General features: G+C 38.2%; 1 protein-coding gene across 1 annotated transcript; it reads left to right on the top strand.

Annotated features, from left to right (window-relative positions):
- Positions 1 to 714: 714 nt before the first annotated feature.
- DDIAS (DNA damage induced apoptosis suppressor) lies at positions 715 to 12924 on the top strand. Its single transcript, XM_061202792.1, has 4 exons — positions 715 to 827; positions 7610 to 7771; positions 9080 to 9197; positions 10324 to 12924. The coding sequence occupies exons 1-4, from the start codon at positions 715 to 717 to the stop codon at positions 12922 to 12924; spliced, it is 2994 nt and encodes a 997-aa protein (XP_061058775.1).
- Positions 12925 to 18588: the final 5664 nt, after the last annotated feature.

Here is an 18588-nt window from a genome sequence, read left to right as displayed (position 1 = left end):
TGTTGCGGAGCACAGGCTCCAGACGCGCAGGCTCAGCAATTGTGGCTCACGGGCCCAGCTGCTCCGTGGCATGTGGGATCTTCCCAGACCAGGGCTCGAACCCGCGTCCCCTGCATTGGCAGGCAGATTCTCAAGCACTGCGCCACCAGGGAAGCCCTCTGCTGTGTTTTATACAAGGCTCATAAAGCACTTTGAACTCTCATTTGACCATGCAACATTTTTATTTTTCTATCTGTACACTCTAAATTGTCTTTTTTTCCCCTTCAAGCTGTGTAAAAATGTACATACTGAAATCTAATGAAGTGATTTTTTTTCCAGCTGAAAAGAACTATTTCCCGCCAATTTAGGTTCTTTTAAACATTCCTGTAAGTTCATTTAAGTTCCTTTCTATTAATAGTGGAAACAAGTTCTATATAGCTCTTCTTAAAAAGATGTTGAAAGAAGTTAAATGATACCTTTCTTGAATTACTGGGGTGGAACATTTATTCAAAAACAGAATATTTGCTTGAACTACTGTTTTAAATCTTATTTTCTTAATTAAACAGAAAAAGAAAATTAGTTTTCCAATACACTAACATTTACTACAAAAAAAACATCTATTGGCTTTGCAGTGAAGTTTAAGTGATTTTCCTAAGAAATGAATTACACACATGCAATTAAAGATTTGCCATTCATCCCATGGCTATTTTGTTTTGCAGACCACAGTGAGGACACATGAACAGAAGAAGAAAATTTCTTCTTGCCTCAGTTCTTACTCTCCAGAATTCTAGTTTTATATATCCTTCATGTCAAAAGTGCTTCTCTCGGATAATCCTGGTCTCCAAAAGGTAAAAATAAAGCCTGAAAGTGTGAGAAAGAAAATGCAAGTGTACACTGTAGATTTCCTATGGCTCAAAGGCAAGTAAGGATTAAATTTGTACCAGGACATAAGATTCTCTTAGATTGGTTCTTCTGTAAATCCTGGAATAGAATTGGCTGGTAATCCTCTATTACTAGAGGGATGTTTCAAATTATCTCCAAGTCTTTACTAAGTACCTGCTTCAGAGAAGAAAACTCATTTCTCAGAGAGGAAGTCACGATCCTGATGCAAAAACTTAGTACACTTCTGGGATATCCCTGGAAATAGTGTAGGGGTTTTTTGTTTGTTCATTGTTTGCTTATTTTTGCATAATCTCCAGATTATTTTTTAATAAATGAATAAACTCCCTGAGAACAGGGACTATGTTATTGTAACCTCTGTATCCTTCAGCACCTAGAACAGTGCTTGGCACATAATACTTTATTATGGTGCACAGATTCAGGCCAAGTAGACCTGAGAGCCTAAGATTCGTCTCTGATCTTTATAGAGTACAGGTGAGAGGTTAGGGTTGGAGTTCCTTAAGAATACATTCTCTCTTCCTAGGGGTGAGAATAAGAATATCTAGTAAGTACCTAGTAGTATGTAAGTAGTGTAGTAGGCCAGCAATATTCTTAACTAGTCTTTTTTGTCTAGTTAGCATTGTATGGGGAGGAATTGACAGTTCCAACCCACACCTGGACTCTAAGTCATCCTTCCAATAGTTTTCACTATTTCTTTATTAACCCATTCTTTCAAGTACTCATTTGTAAACTGAGAGAAAGAACCTATTTGTGTTATTCATCATTAAATCCTCAGCATTCAGCCTATGGTTTAGTTCATAGAAAATACACAATAAATGTTAAATGAATGAATAAATGACAATGTGATAGTGTCTAGGTTGTCTTTGATCTAGACTTAGCTTCACTCATTTTCAGGTTCCTACCTATTTGCTGAAAAAAACTAAAACCCAGGGACTGTTTGCCTTTGATCAGGACCTATTCTTAGAAGCAGTGTGGTATAATGGAACGATTTCAAGCTTCGGAAAACACAACAGGGTTGTAGATAGGCTCTGACACTTGATAGTTGTATGATCTTAGGCAAGTATACTTTACCTATTGCATTATATCCTGGTGATTAAAAAGCACAATTCTCTGGAGCCAGACTGCCTGGGTTCAACTCTCAACCCTGCCACTTAAAGCTGTGTAGCCTTGGGCAAGTCACTTAAATTATCTGGATCTCAAAATGGGGAAAGTAATAATATCTGCTTCATAGTATTGTTGTGAATTAATAAATGCTTCAAACATTGTGTGATACATAATTAGTAATATATAGATGTGAAATATTTTTAAAACTGAGTTTTTTCCCCCAAGTCATTTCTTTTAAAGATAATCTATAACAACCATTTAGGTTGAACAATACTGCCATTTTTACCTCTTTAGACTGGTAATAACAATAGATAACATTAATGAATGTTTACTATATGCTACACATGGTGCTAGGAACTTTGTAAGCATTATATTTTTTAATACAACAGCCCTGTGAGGTCATGCTACCGTTAATGCCAACTTTCAAAGGAGAGAATTAAAGCTTAGAAAAGTTAAATAACTTGCCCCAAATCACAAAGCCAACTAGTTAGTGGCAGAAACATATTCAAGCCTTAACAGTCTGACCGCTATCTACATCCATAATCACTATATTACCTCTAAATTAGCTGTGAAATTTGTATCCAGAATGATACCTCCCCCTCTCTTCCCCAGAGTTTAAGATGCCCCCAGAAAACTGAGCTCTAATTGGACCATTTAGTCACATAAAATCCACAGCACTTTGTCCTTGCCTGTGGAAATGTAGTCCACAAAAATATAGCCTCTCCTCTACAGATATTACATTGACAGTGCTACACAAAGTCTATTCCCATAATTTCCAGTGCTTATCTTTTCTACTGTTATCTCTGCTTTCCTTTTTTCTTACCTGGAGTCAGTTGTAAGCCAGCACAGGAAACAAATTCCTCACTGCTGCAGCACAGCAAGTTTATGACAGAGAAATTCCACACTGTAGCCTTTGCAGAAGATTTTAGAGACAGTGAAGAGCAAAAAGACTGCTCCCTAAAAGTTTTTCATTGAACCCCAAATCCTTAGTGACAACCACCATTAATAGGTTTTGTGTTTTATGGGATTAACTTTTTTCTCTTGTTAACCTCCAAGATTAGAGCAGTGGTGGTTTTCAAATTACTGTTCTGCAGAGCCTTAGGGCTCTATGCTTCTAGAAGGAGATAGGATTAGAGAAGTAATAGTGGATTGTGCTGACTAGTAGGTAGGGCTTTAGGGCCCCCACTTTAGTTTCAACAACAGCTCCATTCTCAGCCTTGAATTAGGGTTCCAAATTAGATTTCTTTTCAAAGAAGATTCCATGACATAGATAAAGATACAGATAAAGACATAAAAATGTAAAAAGTATATGTACAGTTGACCCTTGAACAACACGGGGCGCCAACCCTCTACGCAGTATAACTTATAGTTGGCCCTCCATATGTGCAGTTCCTCCACTTATGCAGGTCCACCATACCTGTGGTTCCTCCATATGCACAGTTCCACATCCAAGAATTCAACCAACCACAGAATATATAGTACTATATAGTATTAACTCTTGAAAAAATCCATGTATAAGTGAACCTGTTGCAGTTCAGACCTGTGTTGTTCAAGGGTCAGCTGTATAAGAGTTAGTTTGGTCCTTCATTATCATATTCATATATATATGAATATGTGTATATACATATATACACATTTATATATGTGAATATGGTAATCTCATATGAAGTAACAAACTTTTATTTATATATATATATATATATATATATATATATATGATTTTATATATGTATGGGGGAGGTGTATGTACTCCCAAAAATTATGAGCAAGAAAGGGGACTCATTTGTCCATATAAGCAATCCAGCCAGCCCAAACATGTAAATTGCCCTTTTGATTCACTTAACGGGACCCATTATCCCTTTGGTCTAGAAATCTGTCTCCAGCACTAAGAACTTTCTTTTCCTATGTTATTTTTTAATATTTTTCATTACCTTTACCTGTGAAATATGTAAAATATTGTGTGTTATGGTTATGTGTGCAGTTTTCTGGGAGAGAGAGAGTCCATTGCTTTCATCAGATTTTCAAAGGGTTACTAATCTCATCAGTTTTTCTACTTTGGGGCTAAATATAAGTACACTAACCTAGAAAAATAAATGAATGAAACTTAATGTTTTAACTGGTATCAAACAAAAAAGGTAGCAAATACAAGTATTATTTTAGATAGATCCTTTCAGAGGCTTCTTAGGGTCAAAAATTTTCATAATAATTCTAAGGCATAATTTGCCTTTTCACTCTCATTCTCGTAAAAGTGCATAGTGGAGTTTTCCAGAGGCTCCATGACATGTGATATCACAACAGAGTGAGCAGAGAAGGAGGCATGAGAATCCAGCTGTCTATTAAGACAGACATTAAACAGGTTTGCAAAATATAAAACAATGCCACTCTCTTCTCACTGATTTATTTTGGAACACAGTTATTTTTCGTAAAACTAGGTTCTTTTTGTTAACTATGTGATGGATCTATTTTTTAAGGTATTAATAAGTGTTTTTTAGAATTCTCAATTTCTCACTTTCATTTAATTTCTCATTTTCAATTGGAAATATAGATAGATATTACCCACATAAGCAAAAGCTCTTTGGTATTCTCAATAATTTTTAGGAGTATAAAGGGTCCCTGAGACCAAATATGTTTGGAAACTGCTATTCCATAACAAATGACATTTTGGAAATAGGGTTGCCTCTAGAAGTTAAATCAGAGAACTGTGATTTGAATGTGTTGTCTCTACCCTTGCTTCTCAAAACGTGGTCTGAGGAACAGCTGCATCGGCATCACCTGGGAGCTTGTTAGAAATGCAGAATCTTGAGCCTTGTCCCAGACTTAGTGAATCAGGATCTTCATTTTAAGAAGATCCCTAGGTGATTGGTATGCATACTGAAGTTTGAAAAGCTGTGACCTGTATTACTCCATACTAACATTTATTTCAATTCAGACTTCTTCCCAAAAGGATTAAAGGAAACTACATAAATATCTTCAATTTATATATAACATAAAAGTATAAATAATTTAGTTTGTATATGCATATGCAATGCTAATAATGCATTAATACTCGTCTTTCTTAGGCTATCATTGATACTCTGTATTTGTAAGATAGTTCATTATTAACCATACTGTTCTTATAGTTATACAAGAAAGAACTCCAGGCAAGGAATCCAAAGCCTTGGATTTGGTCATAAAAATCACTAACTTTGTCACACTGGGCAAAAATTCACCCCAATTTCCCAGTTTGTGAATGGGAGTAAATGCCTTGTTTATGTATCAGAAGGAAATAATGTATGTTGAAAACATTTGTAAACTGTAAAACACTGATGCACATTAATTGTAAGATTTGCTAAGAATTTTACATTCGACCTGAATGCATTATTAGTACATAATTTTTAAAGAAGTTCTAATATATATTTAAAACACTTAATTCATTTCACTAGAGCTTGGTATTAATGAGGTTTTATGCCCTGGTAAGTCGATTACCTTCACTTCATTCTATGGCCAGACTACAACACAAACTCCAGCCAATTTGGTTAAGATTATATGAATGGATTGGCACAGATCCATCAGAGTGGAAAAAAAAAATTAATAATTAGCACAGATGTAATGATGGTGAATTAGTAACTTCTTTTTTTAATTTATTTATTGTTTTTATTTACTTATTTTTTTGGCTGCGTTGGGTCTTCATTGCTGTGCACGGGCTTTCTCTAGTTGCAGGGAGCGGGGGCTACACGGGCTTCTCATTGCAGGGGCTTCTCTTGTTGCAGAGCACAGACTCTAGGCACACGGGCTTCAGTAGTTGTGGCATGCGGGCTCAGTGGTTGTGGTTTGCAGGCTCTAGAGCGCAGGCTCAGCAGTGTGGCGCACAAGCTTAGTTGCTCCGCGGCATGTGGGATCTTCCCGGACCAACAGTCAAACCTGTGTCCTCTGCATTGGCAGGCGGATTCTTAACCACTGCACCACCAGCGAAGCCCCAGTAACTTTTTATATGAAGGATTAACCTTTGTTCAAGAGTCACCTTGTGAGCCATGGAATTCAGGCTCCCCCTAGTGGCTGTCTGGCAGCAATCAAATTTATACAACTGTCTCTAACATTATTTTCTATTCACATTTTTAAGCCAGATAATTAGCGACATGAAGAAAAAACAGTTCTAGGATTAACCATTACCATAAGGTGTTTTAAGGGGTCAATTTGTTAAATTAAGAATGTGAAAAATGGATAGCAGAGTTCTAAGATATTGCAAACAACTAGAAAAGAGGGAAACATAAGTAGAAGTGACGGTAACCATCACAATACTTAATATAATTATGAGGGAGAAGCAGACTAAACACATTAATTTGACAAGATCTGTACTAGATTCTTTCTTTACTTTCTTTTCTTATACTTTGTCTCATTTTATCCTTCTTCAACCCTGGATTTCACAGATGAGGAAATCTAAGTTTAAGGGATTTAGTATCTATCCCAAGACCAGACTGCTAGTACATAACAGTAGTGTTATACTTGACACACAGTAGTTTGGTTTTTTTTTATATAAATTTATTTATCTATTTTTATTTTTGGCTGTGTTGGGTCTTCATTGCTGTGCGTGGGCTTTTCTCTAGTTGTGGCGAGCGAGGGCTACTCTTCATTGCAGTGCACGGACTTCTCATTGCGGTGGCTTCTCTTGTTGCAGAGCACAGGCTCTAGGCATGCGGGCTTCAGTAGTTGTGGCACACAGGCTCAGTAGCTGTGGCTTGCGGGCTCTAGAGCGCAGGCTCAGTAGTTGTGGCGCACGGGCTTAGTTGCTCCGCGGCATGTGGGATCTTCCCAGACCAGGTCTCGAACCTGTGTCCCCTGCATTGGCAGGAGGATTCTTAACCACCGCACCACCAGGGAAGCCCATACACAGTAGTTTTTGCTTTGGGGAAAAAAAAAAAAGTGTTTGATAGAATTCAAACTTGGAAAAAAAAATCAGCTAATGTCTAAATATGACGTAGGCCATCTTCACTATTAAACATGAACCACCACCACCACCACAAAAAAAAAAGAATGCCTTTGGCCATAATTGCATAATTGCCTTACAAACAAGTTAAACAAGATGTTTTATACCTAGTTTTTGTAATCTAATAAATTCTCAGCATATTTCAATGAATTAAATTAAAGAAAGTAAAGTTATTCTTATAATAGTGAGAAAAATATGACTAGGTACTTTGTGTATAAATATTTATTAAATGTTTCGAGCTTATTCATTGTCCTTTTAACAGAAGATAGACATTCAAGTTCAGGTCTTCTGTTGGTGTGGTGCTCACTTCATTATAGCTAGTTTGCCCCCACCCCCAACCTCGGACTATAATATGCCTCATTTGTTAACAATGATTTAGCTACCCAATAACAACCAACCAGCCAGCCTCCCTCCCCACACACGCACACACAGTTTTCCTTCAATTTCTATCAATTTGGTGCTACTTAATTTAAATCAGTAAAGTAACTGTTATGAATAGAGAAAATTCAAAAGAGGTTGATCTGAACTCGTTTAAGAAGGATGTAACTTGTACATTTTGTACACAAAATATTATTTTTAATCTTTACTTTTCCAGATTTGTTTTACATCATATTAAAAAAAAGTTATGAACATCTCTATGCTTTTTTTCCTCCACTTTTCCAGGTCTAATTGTCCAAAATGTGGCTCTACTGGTGAAGCTGAAAATGCCAGTTACAGATATAAGCTTGCCTTAAAAGTTGCGGAATCAAACAAATTATTTGGTATTACTGTATTTGGAAGCTGCTTAGATGCATTTTTTGGTCTTACAGCCACTGGTTTGCACAGGTAAGAATATTTAAAGCATTCTTTTTCCTAGCTACTACTTTAGTACATCAATAGAATTTGAAGACATGTGGGGGTTTTTTGGGGGGTTTTGTTTGTTTTATTTATTTTTGGCTGTGCGGGGTCTTTGTTGCTGCTCGCGGACTTTCTCTAATTGCGGTGAGTGGGGGCTACTCTTCGTGGCGGCAGGCGGGCTTCTCACTGCGGTGGCTTCTCTCATTGCAGAGCACAGGCTCTAGACGCGCGGGCTTCAGTAGTTGTGGCGTGCAGGCTTCAGTAGTTGTGGCTCGCGGGCTCTAGAGCACAGGCTCAATAGTTGTGGCACACGGTCTTAGTTGCCCCGCGGCATGTGGGACCTTCCTGGACCAGGGCTCGAACCCCTGTCCCCAGCATTAGCAGGCGGATTCTTAACCACTGCGCCACCAGGGAAGCCCCCGAAGATATGTGTTTTTAAGGTAATATGCATTTAGTACAAAAGATGATCACTCGACCTCAGATCATCAGTTCATTTAAAAGATAATCAAGTGAGAAATAGAAAAATGTTTATTTCCTGAATACATATTGTGATAATGTTAAACCATGCTCCAACCAAACTGTAATTAGACTATTAAATTATAAAACTCTAATCCAAGTTAGAGAAGTATATAATAAGAAAGTAAAATTGTTTCAAACTGAAGGATTATTCAAATCAAGTGGCTAAGGTCTCTTGAGGTGGAAGAAGCTATTTGAAGGAATATTTGCATATCAGAAATAGAATTTTGTCATTTATTTCATTTGCATTGCAACTTCACCTGCATAGTTTGACCTGTTAAGATGTTCTGAGAATGTAAAGGTATATGTAAGCAATTGAAGCTTTTTCTCCCCTTCAATCTTCTGCCCTCCTCCCATAATACTTAACAGAGGAAATCTCTGTTCATCTCCTTATAGTTGAGAGCAAAGTGATTTGAAGAAAGGGAGGGCCAAGGGACCACAGCCAGGATTGCCAGCTATGAGGAAAGACTTCCCCCTCTGCTTGGAGAAGGGTTAAAGATCCCAGCACTACTCCCACCGACACTTTTAGAATAATTGCTGGGCCTGATTACTAGGCAGGCATCTACTTTATTCACACTTGATCAGTTGTTTTTGTCTTTCTAGGCTATAGGAACCTAGAGGGAACAAAATGTGTAGCTCTTAAAGCCACTTTTTTTTTTCCCTGTATGTAACTCAAAAGTTTCATGCTGTATTTTCAAACTAATTGTGTCTTCTTACTTTATGGCAAGTTAAAATTTCAAAGCTTATCTCTTCCCATTTTTTATTTTCTTTCCAATCAAGGTACCTTCAAGATCCTAATGAAATTCCAGAAACACTGGACAGTGATGAAACTCAGAACCTTTTAACTAAAGCAGTTGAAACTTGCTTTGTTGGACAGAGCTTTATTTTTGGAGTGACGGTAATTGAGACTAGCTTTCTTTTTATTACTATGCTAACATTTCCATTGTAATGAAGGGATTTTAATTTTCTAAATAGTTTTTAGGAGTCATAAGCGTGAGAGCCTGTAGAAGCACTTTAAGCTTTGTAAAAATAGGCTATAGGTGATCTGTTAAAATACCATATATGACAACTTCCTCTTTCAAAAGTTAGAAGAGCCCCATTCAAATGCATTCAGAGCTTTAAAAATCTAAATTTATTATAAATTCACAAGTGTTAGATATTTTGTTTTGATATTTTGTATTTACTATACCCTCTAAATTCAGTTCAGATTCTGTAGTAAAACTTTCATCAACTCTAGCTTTTTAATCTTATCGATAGAAGGAGAAAGAGGGAACTAACATTGAAGGCAAAGTAACTGAGTGTTGATAACTGTAAGAATAGGTTAGGAAGGATCATCTTAAATAATTATAAAAGTGACTGTAGAAAAAGTCTAGAGAATGTGCTGACTGAAGGAGTAATCGCTTTCTGTCTCTTATATGCTAAAGGGAACAAATCAGTATTTTGCCTACACTGCAGTCAGGGTTTTAAAAAGTGGAATACAGCACTTCACAGCTGAACAGTGAGAAAACCCAAAGGGAAGATGAAACCAGGAGCTACAGAGGTTTTCTTTCTTAAAATCTCAGATGGCTCTTTTTCTTCTTTTTTTTTTTTTTAAAGTGAGAACATTCCTTTAAACACTCAAAGCTTATGGAAGCTAATGAGAAATATAATAGTAGTTACCATTTATTGAGCAACTACTATTTGCTAAGCACTATAGTTTTTTTTGTGTTATTGCTAATACAGTAATCCTGCATTTTTATCCTTATTTTATAAATGAGAAAACTAAGGCTCCTAATAACTTGTCCAAAGTCCCAACACTAGGAAATTTTAGAACCAAAATTTAAAGACAAGTCTCTTTACTCCAAGGTTTACTTCCCCATAATTTCAATTCCTCTAGCGTTATACAGTTTAACGCTAGAGGAATTGAAATTACGGGGGTGGGGGTTATAGTTGCATCTGTTTTTAACCTTTTAAATCCCTGTTTCACATTTGAGTCAAAGGAAGAAAATATTATTCTGATTTAAATTCATTTACTTCTTTCACAGAATTTTGAAAGCCAACATGGACAAGGTTCAGGTTCCAGTAACCTCTTAGAGCAGTACTCAGACCACAAGAGAAAAGTTAAAGCACTAGTAGCTTGCCAGATTCTTCTACCAGACCCAGGTGTCGTAGGCTTCACTGTCATTGACTATTTCCATCAGCTTTTGCAGCTTTCTGATATCAGGAAACTTCGCTGTGGCTCCCAGGCACCTAATAGCCACTTACTTGCTTTAGAAAATTCAAATAGCGATGTCAGCAGCATATGTGGCCCTGACAGCAGTTCTTGTTGTTTTGAGTCCCATGGCAGAGATGATTTTTCAGGATTCTGGCAGCTATCACTTGAACTCACTTCCATTGTTTCACAACTAACAGATGATGATGATTTTTCAGCTTCAGAACAAAGCAAGGCCATTGATACTCCTCACCAGAACAGAATGTGCATTTCCTCTGCAGAGGCCACTGGTTCCAATAGCTGCCATGAAACCATTCAGGGTTTATGGAGCCCTGTTTCTTATATGGATAAAAAGAGTGCAGCACAAAAGCTGGGTGAAGAACTTGGCTTACAAGCTAATCAGCCAAGTGCTGTTCATAGCAATCATCATGACATTGGAGTTCCTGGTTCTAATTTATTCCCTTTGAAAGTGCAAGAGCCCCTTGAGCCAAGTAATACAAAATCCTTCCACAGTGCAGTGGAAGTTAAAAATATATATTCCCAGCATGAGCTAACATGTCACCAGTATCATGATGTAGATACCCCCGCTAGCTTTCAGGAGAGATCTATGTGTTGTACACCTTCATCACTCAGACTTGAAGAGATAGCTGGGGGTTCTCAGGACTGTGACCCTGAGATCTGGGCTGACCTTCCACTCTCTGAAAGCCTAAACAAATTTCTGGCAGCTATCGAAAGTGAGATTGCTATAACCCGGACAGATGGCAGTAGCAGGAAATGTCATCTAGATAATGACATCAGTAAATTACATGCAGACCACAGCAGGTTTTCCGTGGCTCCACAGAGAACTACTAGATCCTTGCATACACCACCTATAGGCTTAAGATCACCACAACCAACAGTCAAAGCAAACTCCAGCAAAAATAACTTCCTTTCCAACTGTGAAGCAAATCCAAGTCCTAGTGTTCATAAGGAGTCACAATCAGAGAACACAGCAGAGACTATCTCTATAAGTAGTAGTGAAAGAGGCATTTCTGAAAATCTTCTACCAAATGTTTATCTGTCAGCTCTGTTTCCATCTTCAAAAGGCTCAGGCACAACAGTTACTCTTAAGTCTACCAGAATTTCACCACATGAGGCTGAAATTTCACTTAAGCACGATACTTCAGAGACTGACCATTCTTGTCTCAATAGCAAATATTTTAATGGATGTGGAGAAAAATCACTGTCCGAAATGAGTGAAAAGTTGACAACTTTGAGTTCTAGGAGGTATAATGATGTTTCCAACCTTCACAACTTAGAAAATAAACAATACTGTAGGCGGCCAAAGAACCAGGGTGACAGTTTGACAATTTGCAGGAAACTCACATATCCTTTAGAAGCTCTTTGCAGTATGCCAAATAGAAGTACGAACACATTGAAAGAAATGTCTTATGAACACACTGGTAATAACCTAACACCAAACTGTTCTACTGGTCATGAAGGTTGCTACAATGCTTCTGCTGATCTCTTTGATGATAGTCCTAAAGAAATGGACATGGCAACAGAAATGACCAAAAAGTCACAGGATATTTTGTTACAGTGGGGAAAGTCTTTGGCAGAAAGTCATCATACAGAATCTGATTTTTCATTGAGATCACTCTCTGAAAACTCCAGCCAGTCTTCACAAAAATTATCCTTGCAAAACACATCTGCCTCTCTGTATCCAAAAACATGTCCCTCTCCACCTCATTTTCAGTCAGATTCAGAATATGATTTTGAAGATAGCCAAGACTTTGTTCCATGTTCACAGTCAACTCCAGTTATAGGATTCCACCAGACTAGAATTCATGGAATGACAGGAGCTTTCAAAAAATTACCTGCCTTTTATTTGGACCTTGATGCTAACTATAAAAAGACAAAGATTTCCTCTGTAAATGATGCACAGCAAGCCACCCCTAGCTGTCCAAAAAATATAAAGACACCCAGCCAGAAATCCAGAAGCCCTACTGTATCTAGTATTACACAACCAGAGATCTCCAACAACTGTCCTGTTGCTAAGTACCTTGAAACTGATGTTGATGAATGGGTCCCTCCTACCACACGAAAAGTATTTCCTTCAGAAATGCTTGGATTCCAGGCCGTGGGTCTAAGGAAATGCCCTGCTGCTTATAATTCTCCTGATCAAAAAGAGTTACCAAGAAAAAAACTGAAATATGTCAAACAAAGAACTGATAAATGCTTAATTAAGAAAGAGTTAAATTTGAAGAATATGCTTACAGCAGCAGAACCGAAAACTCCTGACTATAACAGTACAGGGTTAGGCTGGATTTTCAAAGAGTCGGTTTTGGGACTTGGTTCCCGTTCAAAAGTCAAATGTTGCCTTGCAGTTTCAGAAGATTGGTCACCTTCAGTGCCTGAAACTAAAAGTGCTTGGTCTCCTGAATTGTTCTCATAAAATGTCACCTGAACCCAATTTCTGAGCTTTTAAAGGTAAGTCTGTTTGGAAACTCTTGCCTCCAGTGTCATGGAAAGCGTTCTTACCATTTTGAACACTTGAAGAGAAGCAAATAGAAAAGAGGTGCTGTTGTGCCTTTTTAAATGGGGGGACGCCATTGTTCTTCCCAGTGTTTTATCCAGAATACTCTGATTTCAGATAATTTGGCACTTTATCTTATATTATTGATTGTACTTATGTATTGTCAGTTTTGCTTGTTGAAAGTATTTGTTAAAATCACACATACATGCAGAAATAAAGCCTTTGCAAACCAAAACTTAAAGTCTTTCTTAATTGTTCAGCTTAGATCAGAAAATGTCTACCATGTATTAAGCCAACTACTGTTCTGAGTTTGTGATACAAAGCTACAACACCACTGATCTCAAAAGATTTTAGTCTACTGGGTAAGACAGAAATATAACGGACAATTTCAGTACAATGAAGTAAATGCAATGATAGAAGTTTTTAATGGATGTTAAATTTATGTTGTTCTGGGAGCATGGCAGAGAATCAGTTAACCCAGCAGCATCTATGGGCTGGGGATAAGAAGAAAGGTCAATAAACACTTACAATTTAGAGTTAAATGTGAAACTGTCACTATTTTATCCAGTAATTATTTGTTGAATGCTTACTACATGCCAGGCACTATGCTAGGTGCTGGGAATTCAAAAATGAAAGTCAAGCTCCTTACCTCAGAAACTCATGGTCTAGAAGAGTAAACAGTTCTCTGATAGGGAGATAAGCTCGAAGGGCTAATAAGGAGCAAAAATGAAGAATAGTTTCTAGACATTCACGTCCTTAGCAGCACCTCAGCTGCACCCTGTAAAAGCTTTGTGTGTCTCTAGTCAGCTCCCTTTGCCATTCCCCACAGCAACTATTCCAAATCTTCACTCTCTTCGTGCCACCGACCTACCTACTCTTGCCTCGTACTTCATGGAGATCACCTGTATTCCCTTACCTTCCCACACCCATACTTACCCACTTGTCTGTATCGACTCACCCACAACTCTTTTTCCTCTAACCTCAGAAATAATGCACACCTCCTATTTAGTGCTAATCTTTCTTTTTGGGCGTTGATCCATTATACCCATCTTTATCGTCTCGCTCTACTGGCTCTCTCCCCTTCCCCCACTTTTAATTTTGAAAACTTGCAAAACAAAAGTTGAAAGAATGATACAATGTTATAGCATCTATACATACGACCTAGATTCAATTATTTAACATTTTGCCTTTTGTGTATGGGTGTATTTTTTCCATTGTGTCTATGGATATATATAGTTGTTTCTGCTGAACCTTTTTTTTTTTTTAATTAGCTTATTTATTTTTGGCTACATTGGGTCTTCGTTGCTGCGCACGAGCTTTCTGTAGTTACGACGAGCGGGGGCTACTCTCCATTGCGGTGCACGGGCTTCTCATTGCGGTGGCTTCTCTTGTTGCGGAGCATGGGTTCTAGGCACGTGGGCTTCAGTAGTTGTGGCACGTGGGCTCGGTAGTTGTGGCTCACGGGCTCTAGAGCCCAGGCTCAGTAGTTGTGGCACAGGCTTAGTTGCTCCGCGGCATGTGGGATCTTCCCGGACCAGGGCTCAAACCCGTGACTCCTGCATTGGCAGGCGGATTCTTAACCACTGCGCCACCAGGGAAGTCCCTTTGCTGAACCTTTTTAAGGGAAGCTGCAGATATGACATTTTACCTTGAAATACTTCAACATGAGTTTTCTTAAAATAAGGACTTTCTTCTACATAATTATTGATACAATATCATTATCACACTAAAAACTATAACAGTAGTTCTACAATATTGTCTAATGTTTAGCCCATATTTAAGTTTTTCTACTTGTCCCTAAGTTGTAGTTGTTGTCGATGTTGTTTAACCAGCATTTCATTAAGGTGACTCCATGGTGTTTGGTTATGTCTCCTGTGTCTTTTTCTAGAAGTTCACCTCTTTTTTTCCATCACATTGGGTTTATGAAAATATCAGACCATTGTTTTGTAGAATGTCCCACATATAGATTTTTATATTTGCTTCTTTATAGTATCACTACCTTGTCTCTCTGTCTCCAGTATTTCCTGTAAATAAGGTCTAAAGACTTGATTAGATTTAGGGTTTGGGCAGAGATATTTCATAGATTTATGTTGTGCACTTCACATTGTATCAATGGAGACACAGTGTCAAGTTGTCCCGCTATTAATGATGCTAAGTAAGATTGCTTGCTTAAGATGTTGCCCACCAGATCTCTCTAGTCTACAGGTACTTTTTTTCTTTTTTTTCCTTTTTTTAAGAGTAAAGAGTCAGTATTATAGTTGCCTACCAGTGGTGTTAATGAGTTTCCATTTCCTGCTCTCTATCACTATGTACTCAAGAATTTTTACTTACTCAGTGATTTACAGTCGGTTTCACTCATTCTTTTTGATACTCCATGTAATACTTGCTCCCTCACTTCTAGCTACTGTTGTTTATAACCAGTCTCCATCAAAAAATAGTCACTGTCAACTTTCACATCACTCACTATTCAACCTGCTGCAATCTGTTCTCTCTCCCCCACCTCCAGTGGCTATGGTGTTGGTAGTTTTCTAACCCTCAAATCCAATGGATTTGTCATTCCTTATTTTATTTGATCTCTTTGCACTCTATATACAGGTAACATTTTCATGGTTTCTGGTTTCTCCTAGTCTCTGATCAGGTATGCCTGCAGGGCAAATTTTTTTTTTTTTTTTTTGCAAGGCCCTATATAAACAATTTGATTTTAAGATGTATTACAAAATTCATGGTCCCATGTGAGGTAGAGTAGTTCGTCAATGAAGATTTAGAATAATGGATAAGAAAAAGATGTGCGTTTATTGCCCAGTCAGTGCATGTGAAGATTCTTTATAGTATACAGGCAGCACCCCTTTCTCAGGCCAAGGATATAGTCTCTTCATGTTCTTTATTGTCAAATGTGCCATTCCTGGCTAATTTCATATCTCCCACTGTGATTAAAGAGTAGTAATGCAGTTACTGTTGAACTATATAGATCTTACCTCTACAGTTCCCTAATGTCATTTATTTAATGCTGGTTACATCTTTACTCATGATGCTGCATCCGTTGTGCCACCGTGAGTACTGGCTTCCAGTAACTCTCTCAAGTGTTGTTACTCTGCTTCATTGGTGATTACCAAAAATGCAGGTCTTGCACACAGTATGCAGGAAAATGTGAATAATAATTCATTTTCTTGTTATATTATATTTAGCATTTGGACTTTTCTAGCATAAACGTAGCGCACATATTCTAACCATGTCTTCTCTTGAACTTTCTAGGCTGTAATTACTGCATTCCCAAACTGATCTCTTAGCCACACCCAGGAAGAATAGTCAAGAGGCCCACGGATGGAGCAAGAAGAGTAGTTTCATTTGTGCAAGGAATGCCCATTCCTCCATCAGCATGGCTCAAGCCCAAACCTAGAGAGCACAATGTCACTGTCCATTGGAAATGAGAGGACATTGATTGGAAGAGCCAGCTGGCATAGCAGAACAGCAGTCTTAAAAGGCCTCAGATTAGATGGGCCTGTCCTGACACACAGTGCAGAACCTGCAGAGAGGGTAAGGGGACTTCCCTGGTGCCAGTGGTGGGAGGTGGACAGAATTTAAGAACAGTGTCACCATCCTCACAAACTTGGTGGTCTACAGACCAAAGACAGTCCCATAGTTGGAACACAGACCAGTGGGAGCCAATGCACAGACCCACACATACAACTCAATCTCAAGGGTCAATAGTTTGGTAACCCAAAACCCTGAATTCATTCTGTGTCCAATATGAGAGTCACCTAAAAGCACCATTCTGGCAGCTCAGTCTCATACTATTGTGTGAAGGAAATATTGCTTCGGCCAGTAGAAATGGTCCACTCGTCAGACCCAGGGAAATTCCATAGGCACAAGACCCAGAGCTCCTTAGAGCATTTGTTCCACATGAAGAGTAGGTGAGTGGGTTAGAGGGTCAGAGAGTACCTCAAATGGGAGAAATGGCACGTGTCCCAGCATCAAAGTGGGACTTGAAAATCTCAAGAGAGGCATTCTGGCGACCAAGTCTACGTGGGGACCAGATCCAGGCTCAGGGTGCCTTCCTTAGTCCCAGGAACTGGAGGTGAATTTAGAAAATCTTGAGGAAGACACTCCAAAGCATCAGTCTCCCTGAAGCATGGGGCTGGGGCAGGGTCCCTTCTTACTCAGGTCTTAGAGATACTGTCTGATCATCCCCTCTTATTATCCTTGACTGCTTCATTTGCCTGCCTTTTAAAAGATGGTGCCTCTTAGTGTTCTGTCATTGGCCCTTCTGTTGAAAACCCGAATGAACTTTTTGGCCAACCCAATACATGTACTCTTTGGTTGAATTTATCCACTCATCTATAGTTACCACCCATAAGCTGTTTAATTCAAAGTCTGTCTTTAATCTAGACTCTCCTGAGACCAAACTTGTATGTTAGTGTTTTATTATTCAGCTCAAAATGTTTTATAATTTCCATGTGGGTTCTTTGACCCATGAATTTTTTACAAATGTATTTCTTCATTTCCAAACAGAAAGGATTCTTTCCCTAGCTATCTCTTTATGAATGATTTCTACCTGAATTACACTGTGGTCAGAAAAATTATTCTATACTATTTCAGTCCTTTGAAATTTGTTGAGACGTTTTCTGGCCCAATCTATAGCCAGATTGTAAATGTTCTAGGTGTGCTTGAAAAGAACATATATTCTGCAGTTATTGGGCACAGAATTTTATATGTGTGTATTAAATATATTAATCATGTTTACATTATCTATATCTGTACCGACTTTTCCCCTGTTTTATTAATTATTGAAAGCGGGATTTTTAAATCTCCCTCTATGATTGTGAATATGTATATTTCTCCTTTTAGTTCTGTCAATTTTTTTATTTCATTTTGAGGCTATGTTATTAGACACAAATTCAATCTTGTGTCTTCCTGATGGACATGGGGAAAGTCCCGTTTCATTGCTATTAATGCTTTTTGTACTAAAATCTAATTGTTATTACTGTACTACATTAGTTTTGTCTTGGTTAGTGGGTTTTGTTTTTGTTTTTCATTTCTCTTTTATTTGTTTATTTATTTATTTATTTATTTATTTATTTATTGGCTGCATTGGGTCTTAGTTGCTGCGCGCAGGCTTTTCTGTAGTTGTGGCAAGCAGGGCTACTCTTCATTGTGGTGCGCGGGCTTCTCATTGCAGTGGCTTGTCTTGTTGCGGAGTGTGGCCTCTAGGGTGCGCAGGTTTCAGTAGTTGTGGCTCGTGGGCTCTAGAGAGCAGGCTCAGTAGTTGTGGCCCACAGGCTTAGTTGCTCCGTGGCATGTGGGATCTTCCTGGACAAGGGATCGAACCCGTGTCCCCTGCATTGGTAGGCGAATTCTCAACCACTGTGCCACCAGGGAAGTCCCTCATTTCTCTTTTAAATCTTTCTGTATCTTTACGTCTTAGAAATGTTTCCTGTAAACCTCATATAGTTTGGTTTTGTTTTATTGTCCAGTTTGACAATCTTTGTCCTCTAGCTGGAATATTTCATCCATTAACAATTAATGTAATAATTTAAATATATTTGAGTTTATCATATTTCATGCTTCCTGTTTATCCTGTCTATT

The sequence above is a fragment of the Eubalaena glacialis genome, chromosome 10 (genome assembly GCF_028564815.1).
Source record: "Eubalaena glacialis isolate mEubGla1 chromosome 10, mEubGla1.1.hap2.+ XY, whole genome shotgun sequence".
NCBI classification, from domain to species: domain Eukaryota; kingdom Metazoa; phylum Chordata; class Mammalia; order Artiodactyla; family Balaenidae; genus Eubalaena; species Eubalaena glacialis.
Note: the sequence above shows the minus strand (reverse complement) of the source record. Positions and strands in the feature narration are given on the sequence as shown.